At 32.6% G+C, this 18,688-nt stretch overlaps 1 protein-coding gene across 2 annotated transcripts in view; it reads right to left on the bottom strand.

Moving 5' to 3' along the window:
* LOC105178234 (KH domain-containing protein HEN4) overlaps positions 10,089-18,688 on the bottom strand; it is a 15,023-nt gene continuing 6,423 nt past the window's right edge. The window contains exons 2-7 of one of the 2 annotated variants that reach the window (XM_011101662.2): positions 16,837-17,262; positions 16,417-16,692; positions 15,214-15,486; positions 15,023-15,105; positions 11,094-11,202; positions 10,089-10,493 (exon numbers count right to left, since the gene is read on the bottom strand). In XM_011101662.2, the coding sequence (XP_011099964.1) occupies positions 10,365-10,493; positions 11,094-11,202; positions 15,023-15,105; positions 15,214-15,486; positions 16,417-16,692; positions 16,837-17,262 (1,296 nt within the window). In that variant the 3' untranslated portion in view covers positions 10,089-10,364. The remainder of the gene's footprint in view (positions 10,494-11,093; positions 11,203-15,022; positions 15,106-15,213; positions 15,487-16,416; positions 16,693-16,836; positions 17,263-18,688) is intronic. The other variant, XM_011101664.2, reaches the window with a different exon arrangement.

The following is an 18,688-nucleotide window of genomic DNA, read 5'->3' on the forward strand; positions in this document are numbered from 1 at the left end:
TGACTAACTTAAATATCACAATTTAACTTTATGTGCACATAAACTTGTGTCATCTTATTGTTTGATAAAGTACATTACATGGGACTTACAGGACCCATACGATCCACATGATTTCTGCATGAGTTCACAGTCAATGCTTTAGTCATTGGATCAACCATTTCCTATGTACTGATATGTTGAATGTTAATCTTTTTCTTATTTACTTTCTCCCTTTATCAAAAGATAATTAATGTCCATATGCTTATTACGGCTGTTATTTTTATTATATTTCGAAAATAAAACAATAGTTGACTTGTCATAATAAAATGGATTGGTCTGGAATAGAATCAACAATCTTTAATTTTGTGATAAAATGCCTCAACCATTAAGCTTGTGAAGTAGCCTCATATCACCCGACAAATTTCGCTTCCATAGTAGACAAAGCGGTGATAGTTTACTTATTATTTTTCAATGTAAGTATTTTAAGATAGTTCTAAGATTCTCTTATATCTATCTCTGTGATTTTCACTACTAATTACATATGAGGCTTCGCCCAAATCTTTCATTTTAAAGTTTTTGAAAATATATTCTTTAGTTTCATTTAGTAATTCCATATCACTACTTGCGAGTAAGATATCATTACATAAGGGTTGAAGAAAAAAATATTTTCCCCTACTAACGTTAAGGTATTTACATTGATTAACAATGTTCTCCTTAAATCCCAACGAAGAAACCACTTTGTGAAACTTAATATACCTTTGATGGGAAGCTTGTTTGAATCGAAAGATTGATTTCTTTAACTTGCAAACTAAATGATTGTCAATTGAGAAACCCTCAGGTTGGCTCATGTATACTTACTTTTCAAGATCCCCATTTAAGAAAGTCGATTTCACAGCTATATATTTGGTATAACTCTAAATCAAAATGAGCCAACAATACCATGATAATTCAAAAATAGCCCTTTAAAGCTGGAGAGAAGATCTTACGATAACAAATACCTTCTTTTTTAGTATAACCTTTAGCAGCAAGCCGAGCTTTATACCTCTCGAGTCTACCATATGGATTCCTTTTGGTCTTATAGACCTATCTACAACCACCAATTTTAGCTCTTTTTTGGTAAGTTTCCAAGCTTGATTTTTATCCATAGATTTTAGTTTCTCTTTCATAGCATCATTTCACATATTCAAATTGTCACTACTCATGGTTTATGAGAAAGATGTCGAATCATTTTCAAGTCTAACATCAAATTCGGATTCTTAAATATAAACATTATAATCGCTAAAAATTGCAGTTTTGTTAACTTTTAGACATCTACGAACCTCTATATGCTTATGCTTCTTGATTTTGATTATTTAAAGTAGAAGGCTCTGCATTGTCATGATATTCAGTGGGTGGTTGCTCTAGAGCTTATTGAGTTCTTTAAACTGATTGTTCCCGTATTATAGATAGTAGATAACCTGGATAAACAATCAATTATCGGGTGTCATAGATGATACTAGATCTTTTTCATGCACTACCTTACGAGGAATATTACTCCCACTAGTATCAAGATCCTAAAGAAATTTTCATTTCCAGCTTCAACAATTTTGGTTACATAAGAAGGACAGTAAAATATGTATCCTTTAAACTTTTTTGAATAACTAATAAAACATCCATTGATTGGCCTTAGAATTAGTTTCTCTATATTTGGATTATAAACCCGAACTTCAAGAGGAAAACCCCAAATAAGTAAATATTTTAAACTAGGTTTCTATTCTTTCCACAATTCAAAAGGAGTTTTAGGAATACCTTTAGATGGAACTCTATTCAAGATATATATTGTGGTTTTCAAAGTTTAGATTCATAACTTTAAAAAAATATTTTTATGACTCATCATACTGTTTACAATATCCATCTTTCGGCAAAACCATTTTGTTGAGGTGTGTCATGCATTATATATTATGCTATTGTGCTTCTTCTTTATCTAATATAGCGAATAGACCCACGTTTGCCCCTTTTCTGTGTACCATCCATAATATTTCCATTCTATCGGATCGTACAATCCTGATTTTTATTTTTAATTGTTTCACTACTTCAACTTTATATGTCTTGAAAGCAGCAAAAGCTTAGCTTTATATATATTGAATAGTTATCAATAAAATACACAGTATCTTTGACCACTGAAGTAGGATGGAAATGGTCCACATATATATTTGTATTTATGAACTTAAGAATCATAAAACTTCTTTTAGAATCTTTATTGGACTTGTTGGTTTGTTTGCCTTTATGCAATTCATTCTAGTACCAAAATCTGAAAAATCAAAGTCCTTTAATATTCCATCATTAGTTAATCTTTTTAATTTTTCAACGAAGAGATGACCTAATCTATTGTGCCATAACATAGAGGATTTTTATTTTATAATGCATCTTTTAGTACCAGTACTATTTTGAAAGGTTAGGTGGGTAGACTAAAAATTAGAATTCAAGATCAAAATTATATAAACCATTATCTAAATAATCATCGCGGACAATAACATTATTTTTTGTAATATAAAAACTTGATTTGTTGAAATTAAAATCACAACCTAAAGAAACTAACTTTGCAACATAAACTAAATTTCTACTGAAATGTGGAGCATAGAATGTATTTTCAAGATCTAAAACATACCCATTTTGAAAAATAAGTTTAAAGATTCCAATAGCCTCCACTTGTAAACACGTCTGGTTGCCTAAATAGATGTTTCGTGTAACACCCCTTACGGCACTACACTGTAATACCACTAGTTATAATATATTCTCCATAATTAAATCTCGTTTTATAAGAAATTTTCATAAAAATCAATAAGATATGTTCTATCTTTCTTTCAATATTCTATATCAATATAAAAAAATTAAGTACTCATCAAAATTTGGTATTAAATACTCATCTGTAGTATTTATGAACATAAAAAAAACAAAAGACAAAAGTGAAGGTTTTAGTTATAATCTTAAAATATAATTTCAATCAAAGTGTAATATCTCTGTAATTATTTAGCTAGAACTTCCAGCACAAGATGATATTGACCCACCTAATAAGACTGGCGGTACGGCTTATGATCCTATTCGGCTAGTTACTGCATTTATCCCTTGAAAAATATGTGGCAATAAATGACTTGTCTATTCAATAAGAATAGCTAATCGGCTTATATATATACACCTATGCAGTAAAATAAACTTCATGCAATGACACCAACCAATAAACATTTGTAATTGAAGTACCTCAAACCACAATAATATATCAATCCACAATTCAACATATTGAAAGCTTTGTTTACTTTCTCAGGGCTCTGCTTACTGAAGTTGGAGTACACTACTCAAGGGTCTTTGTCGGCTATCATCATCTCGATCGCAATATCTCATATTTTTTTTCTAATATCACACAACACGCAGTTCATATGGTATCTCATTATCAATCATATCACACAAGTCGTATAATATGTAACATTATCAGTAATATCACGTAACACATAGCTTGTATGATATCACGTCGTTTTCATTGATCAGTGACAACACATAACTCGTCATTAATCAATCATCATAAGCCAATGCATTGCGGCCCCAGTTTGTTGAGCCATCTCTTTATTTGAATTCATAGCATCAACATTAATAACTTCTTCAGTACATGTCATTCAACAATCAATTTCTTATCAGTAACTTTCTCATCAATTTCATTCAACAATTAAATATAGGATCATACTATCATTTTCATTCAACAATTAAATATAGGATCATACTATCATTTATCTTACTTCCGTACAATACAAGCAGATATTGAGTACTGTTAGCCAATCAGTAATTTATAAATAATCAAATCCACTAATATTTTCAATTAAACGATATATTAAATAGTAGAAATTGCAGTTAATAAATTCAAAATTAAATTAACTATTTCAAATAATTACCTATACCAAATTAATCAAATTGATTAGCCAATTACTCACTAACTAATAAATAAACCAAGTGAGAAAACGAAAATAAAAGAAACGGAAGGAAAGCATATTGCCTAAATTCGACTAGGCAGGAAAAATAGTTGTTCTTTCACAAGAAATTTGTTCGTATTTTATTATATGTGTGTGCGTATATATATATATATATATATATATTATATTATATTTAGTTGTAGGTTGGTCATTGATGGCATTTCCTAAGTTGGAAAATTGCAAGCCATGTTCAGCTACTGCATCCTCATCACAACACCTTTATTTTTTCTTAGCTTTTCTAAAAATTTCAATTTTGTCCCCCAATTTTCTGAATTTATATAATTTGCCCTCAAATACTTTATGAAGCTAAAATTTTGTCCCTTTAAATTTTAATATACATTACATGCTCTTTTTCTTGTGAGGACCGACTTTGCCCTTCTTCCCTTTACCCCCTGTTTTGGGACACAAGATTTACAACTTCTATATTCGCAATTTCAATCTTTCTTCTTCTTTAATACACATGATCAATAATTCATCGACTTACTTTTTTCTTTTATGTGTAATAAATGATCTTAAGAGGACTATATCCTTTAGTAAGAGAGTTAAGTATGAGATACACCATAAATGACTCAGAAATGTCAATTTCTAAAGGCTTTAGTTATATTGCAATGTCCCTCACATGCATGATATGTTTATGACACTCCTAGAATCATTGTATTTTATATCAGATAATTATTTCAATAGAGTGCTTATGAAAGCCTTATCAGAACGTGCAAATTGGTATTCAATTGCCTTTAGGAAGTCCTATACTTTAGTCCATTCTGGGATTGAAACTCGAATACCTTTATTGATATATTTCTTTATGAGCATCAAACCAATTGACCCACTCCTACTGCTCATAAAAAGCTTCTTCGATAGGCATACTTGAGTCCGCAGGGATGAGTTATTCATCCACATGGAATGCCAAATCAAGGTCCGTACACCCTAATGTCAGAAGAACTTGATCTTTCCAATAGGAAAAGTTGTTACCATTTAGCATAGAAATTTGAGAATCATAATGCATGAAAGTACTTGAAAAAACTGCAATAATAAAAAATAAATTTATTATCATGAGGTTAAAAAAAAGTAAACTTATGTCCTCCCTATGAGTCAAGTGACTTCTATCTAACAAGACTTTCACTTTGCTCGCCTTATTAAGGAACAAGTTTGAAGTAAAATAGTTATTTTCAAAAACAATGTGTAGTTGTAAAAAATAGCTCTGATACCAAGTACACTTTTTTATCTTTTGCCCAATCTTCTGGGACAAATATCATAATGTGACTCCTGATCAACAAATCTTGAGAAGACATCTTTGAAATTGAGTGCAGCAGCCTACATTTCATGTTTTGAGTTCCACCTTGTCCAACAATCATCAACTAACTTCTTTTCTAGTAAATTTTATTGCTTCACAATCTCAAAAAATATTTTATGTCTTGCTTCAGATGTCGAACATACTCTACACTATCACATATAACTTCAATAACATCTTTAATCTCAGAAGATTCATCTTGAGCTATGAGGTTAAGTATATGGGCACAACATTTGATATGAAATAGTCTTCCCTCACAAAGCAGTTTTATTTTGCTTTTCACATAAATCTTCATATTATCTATGGTTGCATTACTGGCAAAAGTATTATGCACAGATAGTATGTGTATCTTACTCTCGGTGGCCCAATCCTCCAAGTAGCACTAAATAGCATTTGCAATTCAAGATCTTGACCGGAGGCTGGGGGAATGTGATCAAAATTGAACAAATATTTTTATGATTACCAATTTTGGTCAATCCAATGACCAATTATCATTATGTACTCAATTTTTTTTATTCTTTGACTTCCAACAGTTTGTTGTGGGGACTAATTTTGTTCATAACTCTTTAGTTATTTCTTCTCCAACTCATAAAAATTGGTGCAGTGAGTTCTTGCAATTCCTCGAGACTCAAATATTCCTCTTCTTTGTATCGAATTGAATCATTCTTCTTCCACAATAAAGATAGGATGTTCATGCATTATTATCCAATGAGCTATTGATTCTTTCATCTTCTCCACATCAAACTTTCCATTATACAGATTTCGACAAGGTTGGATCCACATTTTTTGTTATAAAACTAAGCTCTGTTTTCAAGAGACCATTCTCTCATTGACAGCTTTTGCTTATTGAAAACTAGCACAATGCTGCAAGTGTGATGCAACTGAATTGTTGGAGTAATATTGATTCTGGTATACATCCTCTTACAATGCAGCTTTTGGATGGTTGAGCTTTTGCAGTAAAGTTCTATCCTCTTTATTGACCTCCGTGTTATTCTCTATGCCAATAGTATCCATATCAACAATCTTACCCATCTCTTCATTAGTAGATATACCCATAACACTGATTGATTGTTCTAGTGTTTTCTCTTCATTTTGCATGATTGAACTTGTTGAATCGACTACAGAGAAAGAGGTACAAAATGGCTCAATAGCTATAAAAAAATCAGCATTGAATTAATTAACAAGTAAAATCCTCATTGGTAAACTACATTATTTAATACAAAAAATTTAATTGCTAATGAATTTAGCAACAAAAATTTACTTGTTAACAAATTCAGCAACATATTATTTAAATGTAGATTAGCAACGAGAACTTTACTACCAAGTTGGATGATACATTATCTTATTGTATATTAAGGGAGAGTATCTAATCCGCCAAGTATAAGGACAAGGAGAAGAAAATGGTTGAGCTTGATGTTAAAATTATCACACAACATCTCATTTAAATAGAAAAATTACAGATAACCAAGAAAGAAAATGGAGTTCTTCTGAAACGATCATAGCTTTCTCATACGTTGAAGAATAATTTCATCAATCTCATTGTTGTTCTATTTGGCCGAACAAACGTCGTGTCGTGATTGTCGTTGTCGTCGAGTGGTTCAGTGGATGGATTGAGACCATTGGGTTTAAGGTTTCAGAATTAAGATTTGGGGGACAATGTCTTGAGAAAGAAAGAAAGAAATGAGAAGACCACACGACTGAGAAAGAATTATCAGATAGTGAGAAAATTATTTGTTTAGTACTTTAAGTTTGTTTGCTGATAATTTTAGTCTTTTAAATTTATTCGCTTTATTTTTAGTCCAATAATTTTTAAAATTGCCTAATTTTAGTTCTTTAACCCAAGTTCGAATAAGTTTTACCCCTGCACAGCTTTTCAAGAGCAATGTTGGTCCATATATATATATATATATATATATATATATTCATTTTGAATCTCATAGTTAATGCTCGCCTAGAATGATATAAGAGTTTAGGTTTATTGAAAAAATATTTGTTTATATTACACTTAGACCATTCGGATGGGCTATTAGCATTTATCATCAAAAGGGCAAAAGAGTTATAAATCAGGTTAAAGAATCAAATCTATGGAAAATTAATAGATAAAGGACTAAATTTAATATTGTCAAAGATAAAGGATCAAAATAAACTCAAACCAAAGTTATAAAATAAAAATCTTCTTTTTCCCCTCAAATTTTTTAGGAAAGTCGTGTGACTGTTTGAGAGAGAGAACTTTTTACCTTTTCTTAAGTTAAAATATATTATTATAAATACATAATATAAATATTACTATACAATCTTTAAAATATATTAAAAATCATATGCTATAATATTTTAGTATAAAGTTATGAATATATGACATCATAATATATATCTTTATCATATATCTTTTGCTAGTTTAATAGTAACATAATTAGTAAGGACAAATTGCAATTCTTGTCCAATAACCTAAGGAGGTGGCAATTTTGTTCCCTTGATTTTCGTAATTTAATCATATGATTTTTAAAAATTTAGAAATTTTGGTCCTATCTGGATGGAAATTCCCAATTTTAAAGGTCATATTCCGACACATGCCTTTTTTCGAATAAAACTGCCAATGCTTTAAGTTATAGACTAAATTGTGAAAATCAATCCGTACCAAAAAATAATAATAATAATAATAATTCACCCCTAAGTTACAAAATAAAATTGGCAAATTTTTCCCTTTTTTTAAGTCCATTTGTTCGGCACAACCCTGGATATAACTTTTTGAATTATGAATTTTATTCATTTATTTTCTCTACAAGGAGTAAAATATTGGTGATTATTTAGTAAGAAATAATATTTTTATAGTCTACTTGTTTTACGACAATCTCGCCAAATCACATGCTAGAGCATGTTGGTTTGCGGAGCTTAACAAATATATTTTTTAGGGCTTTATTTTTTAATTATTGGCATATTTTCTCTGAGTAAAAAATAGTGAATTTTTCAGCAAAAAGTACAAATTGTTTAGAGGAACATTGCAATTTTCATCCTCCAACTTACGAGAGTGTCGATTTAGTCTTTCACGAATTTATTTTTATAATTTAATCTTATAATTTTAAAATTTTTGCAATTTTGGATACCATCTAGCCAGAAAGCCCCAATTGTGAAGGTCATGTGCCCAATACATGCGTTTTTCTAGGCCAAAAATAACTGAAATTGTTAAATATTTAAAGTTACAAGACTAAATTATAAAAATCAATTCGTATAGAACCAAAATTATCACCCCTAAATTATAGAATGAGAATTACAATTTTTTTCTAATTAGTAAAAGTATAGAAAATATATACATCAAATCTAATTTTACTAAATAAATAAACATGCATTTTTTAAGAATTTGTTAAACCAAGCATAGATTTATCTAATTACATATAAGGCAATAAAAGAGATAACTAAAACTGTGTAACCATCATCATTATTATTTTCTTAGATTAATTCATGAAAAACACCAAATTTTGACATGAGTTTATAAGTAATAAAATTTCATACTATATATATTGATATAATTATATCTTACAAATAAATATAAAAATTATAAGTTATTTTTTTAGAACTTGTTAATTTACAAACAAGAGGTTATAAATTGATACTGAAATATAACATAAAATTCATATGCTTCATATTAAAAATTTATTAAATTGTTGATTAAGTTTATTTTATATGGAGATTAGATAGTATAAATAAAATTACCATATTTTATTATTATCTAAAATTTTAATATGAGATATTGATCAATAATTGTAATCTATGTGAGCTTTGAATAAAAGTTGATATAATATTGAATATGTAGTTAGATATATAAATACACTTAAAATAAACTCATATAAATATTTATAAAAAGTAAAAAAGCTCAGGAGCTCGCGAATAAAAAATTTCCAACTGGAGTTGAGATTCAAAACGAGTCAGCAAGTGAGTTCGACTCAGCTACCACCCCTGTTCTCTTGCAATTCAAGATAGTAGTCTCCAAAAATTGTAGAAACATATTTACATTGGCTAGCTTTTTACCAAAATATTATAATTCGATACTTCTTATAAGATTCTTTTTTAGTTTATAAGCCTTTAAATCATACTCTCTATAAAAGCTATTGAATTTCTGGATAAAATAAGATTATTTTGCTTATAATATATTACAAGTGGAAATTTGTAATTGATTTGAAAAAAATTGAACTAACTCGATAAAATTTTAAAATAAGTTGAAAATTATTTACTTTTCTTTAAAGAGAGTATAGACTTCTAGTGTCTTATTCTTTCTTCTTGAAAAGCTCATTTTCTAACGAAATTATCAAATGATTTGCTATATTCAATAAGTTTTAAAATATATTGAAAAGTTTATAAACTCAGCCGAACACTTTGTCAGTGCCATTCATGTATATGCATCAATAAATGTTTTGTTTTAAATATGTAACATGCCCGCTTCTTCCCAAAAGACCCGTTCACATTGTGGGTTTGGGCCAGATTGATGGACCAACCCACTTAATCCACCATTTCTGTGGGCCTGAAACAAAATTGCCAACCTCGTATAAATGCAGGGTAGGTTGGTTAGGTTATCCGATTCCATACGTGTCCATTGAAATTACGAAAATCTCCCCATTAGCTGCATCCAATTCCACTTTATCCCACATACAAATGTAGACCGGGTTGTCCTACTCTTTTACTGGTACGGGTGAATAAATGGTGACCTAATAGTTATAGTATTCAAACAGTTGAATAAACATGTAATAGAACCCACATAAAATTCACCATGACAGATAGCTGTGATTGTTCTGAGACTTTGAGGGCAAACAACGACCAAACCAGATTGCGTATTGAAGATGGATGAGCTTTATCCACATTGCCACAATCAGTTACAATGATTACAATTGAAATACATCAAGAGTATATATTCTAAGAATTGTTCAGATATTGACAAGGATATTCACATGGAAAATACACTGATCTACCATGACAACAAAACCTCAACTCTTACATTAACTGTAGGCTTCATTCGACATGGCGTTGAACTTTAGTTACTGGTTGTGAAGCATACTGCTGACTATTTACGGCACAGGAAAATTAATCCTTAGAGTGATCACACAGCGTGATTAAAATGAAATGAAAGCTTGAAGTAAGCTCTGTGCAATCTGGATACGCCCGGGCGTCCCAGATATAATCACCTTCCCGCTACTTTCTCCAGGGGAAGGATCTTGCAGCACGATAGTTGCACCGGATATCTGACAATAGAAATCAAATGAAAAATGAAGAGTGCACAGGACAATATAACATGGGAGCTAGATCAACAAACCAAGTACAGGAAACTGGTTTCACCCATATTCTACAATGAAGTCAAGAATATATCCAGATTTAGATGTATGAGTTGATCTCGAACATTGAGACTAAGCATTAAGCAACCAGAAGCAAAATCTACAAATTGGCAGGACTTCATGAACCTGAAGATCATTCAAGGTCTCAGGCTTTGGATCTTAAGCTAGAATTAACATTGTTGCCTAGAAATAGGACCATGTTTCTTTCCGTCTCAGAAGCTTGTATCAAACAAATATACTCTTTTCTAGCTTCTTTGAGGGTACCCATTATATTGATTTGCAAAGAACCACTGGAATATACATAAAGAAAGGTCAATTTGCACAGGGGAGTACTTTTTACAGAGAGTATTCCAGAGCATTATAGACGAACTAGGCAGACTCCTTTACTACTGTCCCGGCTTCTGCCCATGATAATATTTTTCAGGTATTATGCTAGGGGAAAAGAGGTCCATCTTGGATAAATAAGTCAGTAGGTCCCATTAATATAGGATGAGTTTAGATGAAGTATACCTCTTTTAAGCGATCCAGGTTACTGCAGTTCTCACCATATACAAAGCCAAACACTTCTCCTGGGACCACAACCTCCACCGTTTCTTTTGGTTCCTTGTTTCCAACATTACTGCAAAACACATTGAAATTACAAAGTGAAAAGGAGTTGAAAAATTCTGTGCGAAGTACATCCAGTAAAAAACCCATTAAGTTTCAGTTTGCTGAAAGATTGACATTCAAAATTGTCTTGAAGTTTCAAATGATCATTTATATTTTCCTATCCAAGACTGAACAACAACAATCAAACAAATCCGGAGCCTGTGATAACACATTCCTCTCTCTCTAATCAAAGTTCAGTTGAGGCATGGAGAAGCATTGAAATAGAGACGTGGTTTCAGTTTCAATTATACCAAATATGCCTCCTCCCCCCCCAATATTTGATTGTTTAAAACACAAATATTTATTCGAACAGTGATGACTTGGAAGTTAGTTTGGCATAAATCCACCTGTGACTGGATTGGTCAGAGATACCTCTACCAGATTATTAGATAAGCTGAAACTAACAAGGAGGGTGACCTGAATTTGACATCCAAAAGGAGAATACTAGCAATTTTAGAAAGTAGAATCAAAAGATCATCTAATACGAAGATTTGGAACTGCAAGTTTGTCTATTTGAATAGCTCTTTGATTCAAGCATCCAATTTTCCATCAGCCAAGACAATAGAGTGCTTACGATAACAAACAGCTTCAGGAGGCACCCAACTTCAGGGACAGTTGGAAGTTATGACCACGTCCAGAAAGAAAATATCCTAAATTATCAGCTTTCCTTTTTGGTGTCTAGTTTTAGAAAGGAAAGAGAAATGTGCTAAAGAAAATATTAATCTTTTATTGCAATATAAATCATGGTTAATCTTGAAATTGGTCTAATAATTGTTTCAAAAGAGTCCTGTATATGAGAATGCATTGATGTCTTTGATTTGAGATCTGGTTTTATTGTAAGATAAGATGGAAGAGGATTCCATGCATGTTTTGTAGTCGACGGACACACCTATTTGAATGTACAAAAAGAGAGCCTAAACTAGAAAATAGAATCAATCAGATCCCTACAATCACTCTTAAAATAATTCCTAATATACATACATAATCTCTTAGTAATACTTTTCTTTTCTTCAACACTCCCCTTCAAGTTGCTCTCCTGTCTTCACATAGCCTGTAGAGACATAAGTCTTGACACTCAGTATACTTAGCAAAGTCTTATACGTAAATAGTAATGAGCTTTCCAGAGTGCACTGGACTAACCATAATGGCAACATGGGCCGAGTGTGGCTTCTTTAATTTATTCTTCAATTTTGAGCAAGTTCGTTTAGTATGATTAGGTTCATAACAGTAATAACAAACCCGTCCAACCCCCAACCAGTCTCTTGGCTTCAATTGCTATGGCTCACTATACCTGTTCCTCTATTGTTTTTTCCCTGAGAGTTATGACCAATAAGTACACTAGACAGTGGAGGAAAACCAAGAGATCTAGTATCCATGCAAAGCACTTTGGTAGGATTTCATGCAAGGAAGAGATTTAAGCACTGAAAAGAATCGCGGACTAAGCAAACATCAAACTGGGACTTAAGCCCTGCTAGAAAATCCATACCAGTCATCTGCTCTAATTGAGACTGTTGTCCTTTAACATCAGTACTAAGAGGTAACAACATATTCAAATTCCTCATAAATTTTCTTAAAATTCATAAAATAATCCTGAAGAGACTGATCATGTTGTTGTAAATCCCTTGCACACTTTGTAAATTTGAGAAATATTTCCCTTTCCAGAGTACATAAATTCTAAATATTCCATTAGTTCTTCGACATACTCACATTGATTAATCAAACCAACGATCTCAGAGGCAATGGGATTTTCCGATTTGTAGAAACAATCTAGCATCAACCATGAGCCATTCTTGGCGAGACTTATCAGTTGGGGGGTCCATCAATGAGATGATCTTTAGAAATGCTTCTTCAATAGATTGTAACAGTGATACGCCAATCCAAATAATTAGGACCAATCAGCTTATGTTCAGTTATTGTGGACATCATTAATGCTACATCAATCATAATCAGTCTTTCGTTCGTAACTGATCGAAAAGAAAACAACCTGAATCACGTAAAACTACTAATACGGACAACAGAAGGCTTTAAAGAATGCAAGTCAGAACCAAGAAGTATCCACAGTCTAAAACCTTAGCAATCAACAAACTGACCACAGATATATAGGTCGGTCTCATTGGGGCGACACCAAAGGAGGTGACCTGAGGTCAACGCAACATCACACGAGCTCTCACAAGCTAGTCGGATGGCGACGGAATTCTTGGGGATCGCCGATCTCAACGCTGCGCTGCTATCTGGACTAGTGGTGACACTTAGAGGTCATTTAAGGACACCAAGGCTTACTCTAATGGAAACTTCTGCACTCCGCGGCAGAAACGAGAAGGATTGCACACTTGAGCACCCAAGGATCATCTAATATAGCTCATAGGTCACAGGCAAAATTGCTGTGGTACCATGTAGAGACAAGATGGAAAGCGATATTCATGTATGTTTTGTAATTCAATGTATACATCTATTTATAAATACAAAGAGAGCTTAAAGTAAGAAATAGAATCAATCAAATCGCTACGATCACCCCTAAAATCATTCCTATTACACATAGGGCATGACTGGATTGGGGCGGGAATGGAATGAACTTAGAAATGGAATAAAGGTAGGAATGGAATAGCTTTAATATAGCATTCCTATGTTTGGTATAATAAAGAAATTGAATAAAAAGAATTTCGAATCACTTGTTTATATGTTTGGTACATAGTAACAAATTTGAAGGAAAAAAAACAAACACACAAATTTTGTTACATAAGAAATATTACTTTACAATATTAAATTAAATATAAATTTACTATATATATATATTTGAATGTTTTCATGTATTAGATATCCAATAAATACTTATTATTTACCAAAAAAATAATCATACTTATTAAAAAAGAACAAATATCAAGAATATTACATAAATTGAATATAATATTTTATACTTATAGTAAATATTGGTTAAAATACATATATGTATGTTACTATGTATATTATATATATAAAATAGTTAAAAAGTTAAAGTATTCGTGTTATATACTATTTAAATATTTATTTATATTTATTATATTTAAAATAATATATGATTTTTGTGATTACAAAATCTTGTAAATGTAAATTTTATTAAATGTTATTTAGCAATATAAAAATAATAATGTATTGGGAATAGCTAAAACCATGGGGGAGATAAGGAATGGCTATTCCCATACTTGTAGGAATAGGCATTCCTATGGGAATGACCATTCCTAATATTAATTTATACCGAGCGTATATTTAGAAATGAACTTGGGAATGCTCATTCCTACATACCAACCATGCCAATATAGGATCACCTAGTAATAATTTCCTGTTCTTCAACAGTTAATTTGAAAAAAAAAAATGGCACTCTCTTCTCTTTCTTGATAAATTCTCTGGATAGGTCTACCTCCAATCACAATGGTATAAGCGCAAACAGATATCAACGTGAGTCGCTTACTTGGGAATATTATAAAGAATTTGAAACCCAAAAGAAAAAAGAAAAGGGGAAAAAGAAAAAACAACCTTCATCAAAGTTATGTGGAGTACAGACTTAAGAAATTTTGGCACATATTCAGTTATAACATTAACTTGATGATACATATACGAACTATGGTAAATTGAAAGTTCCTTTTTAAATACGGAAACAACATTACAACATAGATTACACATGGATAGTCATAAGTAGAACAAGAAGATAACAAGTTCTGAAATCAATAACAGAACCAACATAACTGCTTCATTCTGAAGATGAACTTACAACTAAAACAGAATGGGAACAACAAATGTATACAGAGTATACATACCTTTCCTGCTTAAGCCCACTTGGAAAAGTTGTCGAGCCATGAGCACCATCTACAGGTTTTGGGATACTATTTATGCTATTTGCCTGTGAACGTGAAACCATTCAGAATACTGACATTCTTCTTATAAAGTAGCTCAGATGAATGGAGAAAAATACTAAGGATTGCATAAGCAATATTAAAAGAAAACTTACCTGTCCCAACTGCGATCCAGGTTGGTAAGAACTGGTTGACTTCTGTACAAACCCAAGGTGATCCAGTTGACGAATATAAGAAAGTCTTGACAATTGTACCAGTTGAGCCGAAGAACCTGCATCTCTACCATCAGGGCTGCTGCTAGGAATAGCCGAGTATGAACCATGCGTCCAGTCTGCTCCTTTTGGTACAGCTCCAGAAAAGAGGTTCTGCCTGAGTCTTCCAGTAACTTGAAATAGAGCGCTCTTAACATTTTCATAGTTACCCGTAATCTGTTAAAGAAAGCTTATGCAAATTAAGATAAAGCAGAGCACTAGAGCAAACCCCGTCTGTCTACAACATGTAAGACGGCAAGGTGATTGCATTTGTAACCTAATGAAACATTAGTTCTTAATTTAGGCTGCTTAATCCATCCCAGAGGGCAACTCTTGATTTCTTTCAGTCTTACATAACAAAACTATGAAACAAAATAAGATCTGTAATTGAACAAACGTGAAACATTTGGTTTGTATGACTGTCATCAAATGTGGCTTTGACGATGATAAAAATCAACTCCAAGGGGCAGGCAAAATTGGACCTAGTTATATGTCTATTTGTATAAATGTCGATACTTCTTTCTGGAGTATCATCAAATATAAACTTTCTCTGGACAAGTCTGCCATAATTAGGTGATTGAACTTCTAAAAGCTACCATGAATAGGGATCTTCTCTAGTTAAACTTATTGGCACTTCATATGGATTTAGAGTGTAACCGAGAAAAGACGGGAAAAAGCAAAAATTGTTAAAACGTTTTCTTTAGAGACAAATTAAATATCCATAGTACACACTTTCTTGATGTATATTAACTAAATTAACAACTGTATCTCAGAACTAAGGAAAAGGTTTACCTTATTGTTTCATCACCAAAATCCATAGAGTAAACATAGCATTAGTTAAACATCTAAGAACAATCAACCACAATCCAGCTCTCTCAAAGCTCACCGATACTAGAAATAGGAAGAGGCCTAGCCATTGAGTTAGGCAAACAAATATATCATTACTTACTAATTCACTCAGTTGCTGGAATTCAAGAATCCTTTTGGTGCAGAAGTTGATAAAAATGAAAAAAATACAGCAGAAAAATCAGCGTGGGTTCATCTCGGAAGTGAAGTGCTAGAGCGAGTAGAAGAAAGAAAAAGAAACAGTGCAGTTCAAGCTCAGACCTGAACCACATTATCGTCTGCTCCAGCACGATTTGGAAGAAGATCTGCTCTCATTAATTGTATGTCAACACCTGATGTGATACTTATATCTGAAGCAATCCTTCCACCTTCATCCAATAAGCAGCCAGCCTGATCTGATGCAACAAGAATTCTTGCCACCACATTCTCCTTATTACCTAAGCTTGATAATACCCCCTTGTCAAGGCCAACTTCTATGCATCTGGAAAAAACACGAACAGCAGCAATTTGTGCTGGAGAGTACAATGGATCTGGATTCTGCAAAGAAGATGTCAAGAACTTACAAGGGGCTGTTGGAAATGAGATTGGCAGGATCTTTCATGTGACCAGACAAGAGACAATACAGAGAAAAGGGTAGCTTCATCATCTATAGAACAGAAATTTAACAACAGAATGGTCAACCTCCAAAGAAGAAATAATGGCAACACGCTCCTTTGACCTAGACACTGGTGATGCAAACTTTATGGAAGCCCCAGTTTCTTTCTCCAGAAACTTAACGATATTTGCACCCTTTCCAATCACGCCGCCTGCCATACTATTAGGACATAGAAACTTAAAAACCACTTTTCTCAGGGAACTATCTTCATCTAGATGAAGAGTTCTGTTGACATCCGCTGATAAAGAATGTACAACAGAGTGGTGCTCAACAACACTCTCCAAAACAGACGGCGAGTTAGGACTATGTTCTGGACTAGAGTCTGCCTGTAAAATGCATGACGCCTTATTAGACGACATATGGCCAGGGGCTCTTTCCCCAAGGGTTTGATCCTGAAGACGACTAGAAACAGCAAGCATTGCTCTCTTTACAGCCACAACACTACCCATAATCTGCCACAGAACTAAGATAATCTTAGATCCACAAGAAGTTGAAAATGAAATTTCTTTTAGATAAAGATGCAAATATCCCAAACTGGAGTGTTGAAAACATTGACTCAGTCTGATCATACAAACTCAATTCATATTTCACCACCACGAACAGAGTTCTTCCTATTTGAATTTATATTACATTTCCATATGCAGCTAAGAATCCTAACAAGCACAGGTAAATTTTAGAAAGCATCATTCCAATGACAAGCATGTACTAGAAACCATCAGTCAACAGTTCCCACACATTTGCAACAATCACTTGGGCATGAGAGCAACAAAAATATGATTGCTCGAGTACAATAACAGTTATATGTTATTGTCCTTAGCAGGTTAAATCTTATTCCACAAGTTTCATGATCTTGAGGTCCAAATTCTTGCTTGGTTTATACCTCACAATATCCCCCTACTACTTAGTTTTGGCAATTGATTTTAAAATTTGAACCATGCAACTAAAACATTCCAAACAAGAACCGGAGGTCCGGAGGAGTTGGAAAACAAAATCATAAAAACACAAAATACAGGATAAAGGGAGATGGATGGGGGCATATCAGGAAACAAGAAATATCAAGCCATGATTTTGACTCAAATACATTACAAAAAAATGTATTTTTCAGTTAGGGATAAATTCACTTTGGTAACCAGAAAATGTCCCTAATTCAATTTTGGTGCCCATTGTCCATGTCATATCAGTTTTGGTATGCAATGATTTTGCAATTCAGTTTTGGTCCCTTCCGTTAAACGATTGCCAAAGCTAACGGCTCTTCACATGTCAAGTTACCTGATCAGCCTTGAAAAGGGGACTAGGGCTTCATAAATCATCCATGGACAGTCAAAGATAAAAATCCCTAATTTTCTCTCCCTAAAACCCTAAATCCCAAATTTTTCTTTTTCTTCACAAAATAGACTCTAATCCTCAATTACATCCGTTTGAACCCTAATTCCCAAAATATCATATTGTAGCTAGTTAAGATTGCCAGCATGGTAAGGAGAAGGCAAGATAGGTCGAAGCTTACACCATAACACGATAATTTATTGGCTTGTTCAATGGACACTCTATTCCAAACTCAATAGATTTCATCCATGGGAACAATCACCTAATTCCGAAAGCTATCACATTGTAGCTCGTTCAGATTTGTCCGAATTTTGGTGGTTTGGCTCAATCAAAGTGCATGAACAATCATGAGAAGGAGAAGGCAATCTGGATTGAAGCTTACACAACAGTACGATATTTCTATGGTTTCTTCAATAGAAGCTCTATTCCACACACATAATACATCTTATCCATGGTAAACATTCTCATTGGAGGAAGTTGCACTCAAGTTTGTGAAAGATGGACTGCATTTTCTACTTGCTTTTTCCTGTTTCTTTGCTTTTCATTCCAAGAAGG

Source organism: Sesamum indicum, linkage group LG15, assembly GCF_000512975.1.
Source record: "Sesamum indicum cultivar Zhongzhi No. 13 linkage group LG15, S_indicum_v1.0, whole genome shotgun sequence".
In the NCBI taxonomy this organism is placed as follows: domain Eukaryota; kingdom Viridiplantae; phylum Streptophyta; class Magnoliopsida; order Lamiales; family Pedaliaceae; genus Sesamum; species Sesamum indicum.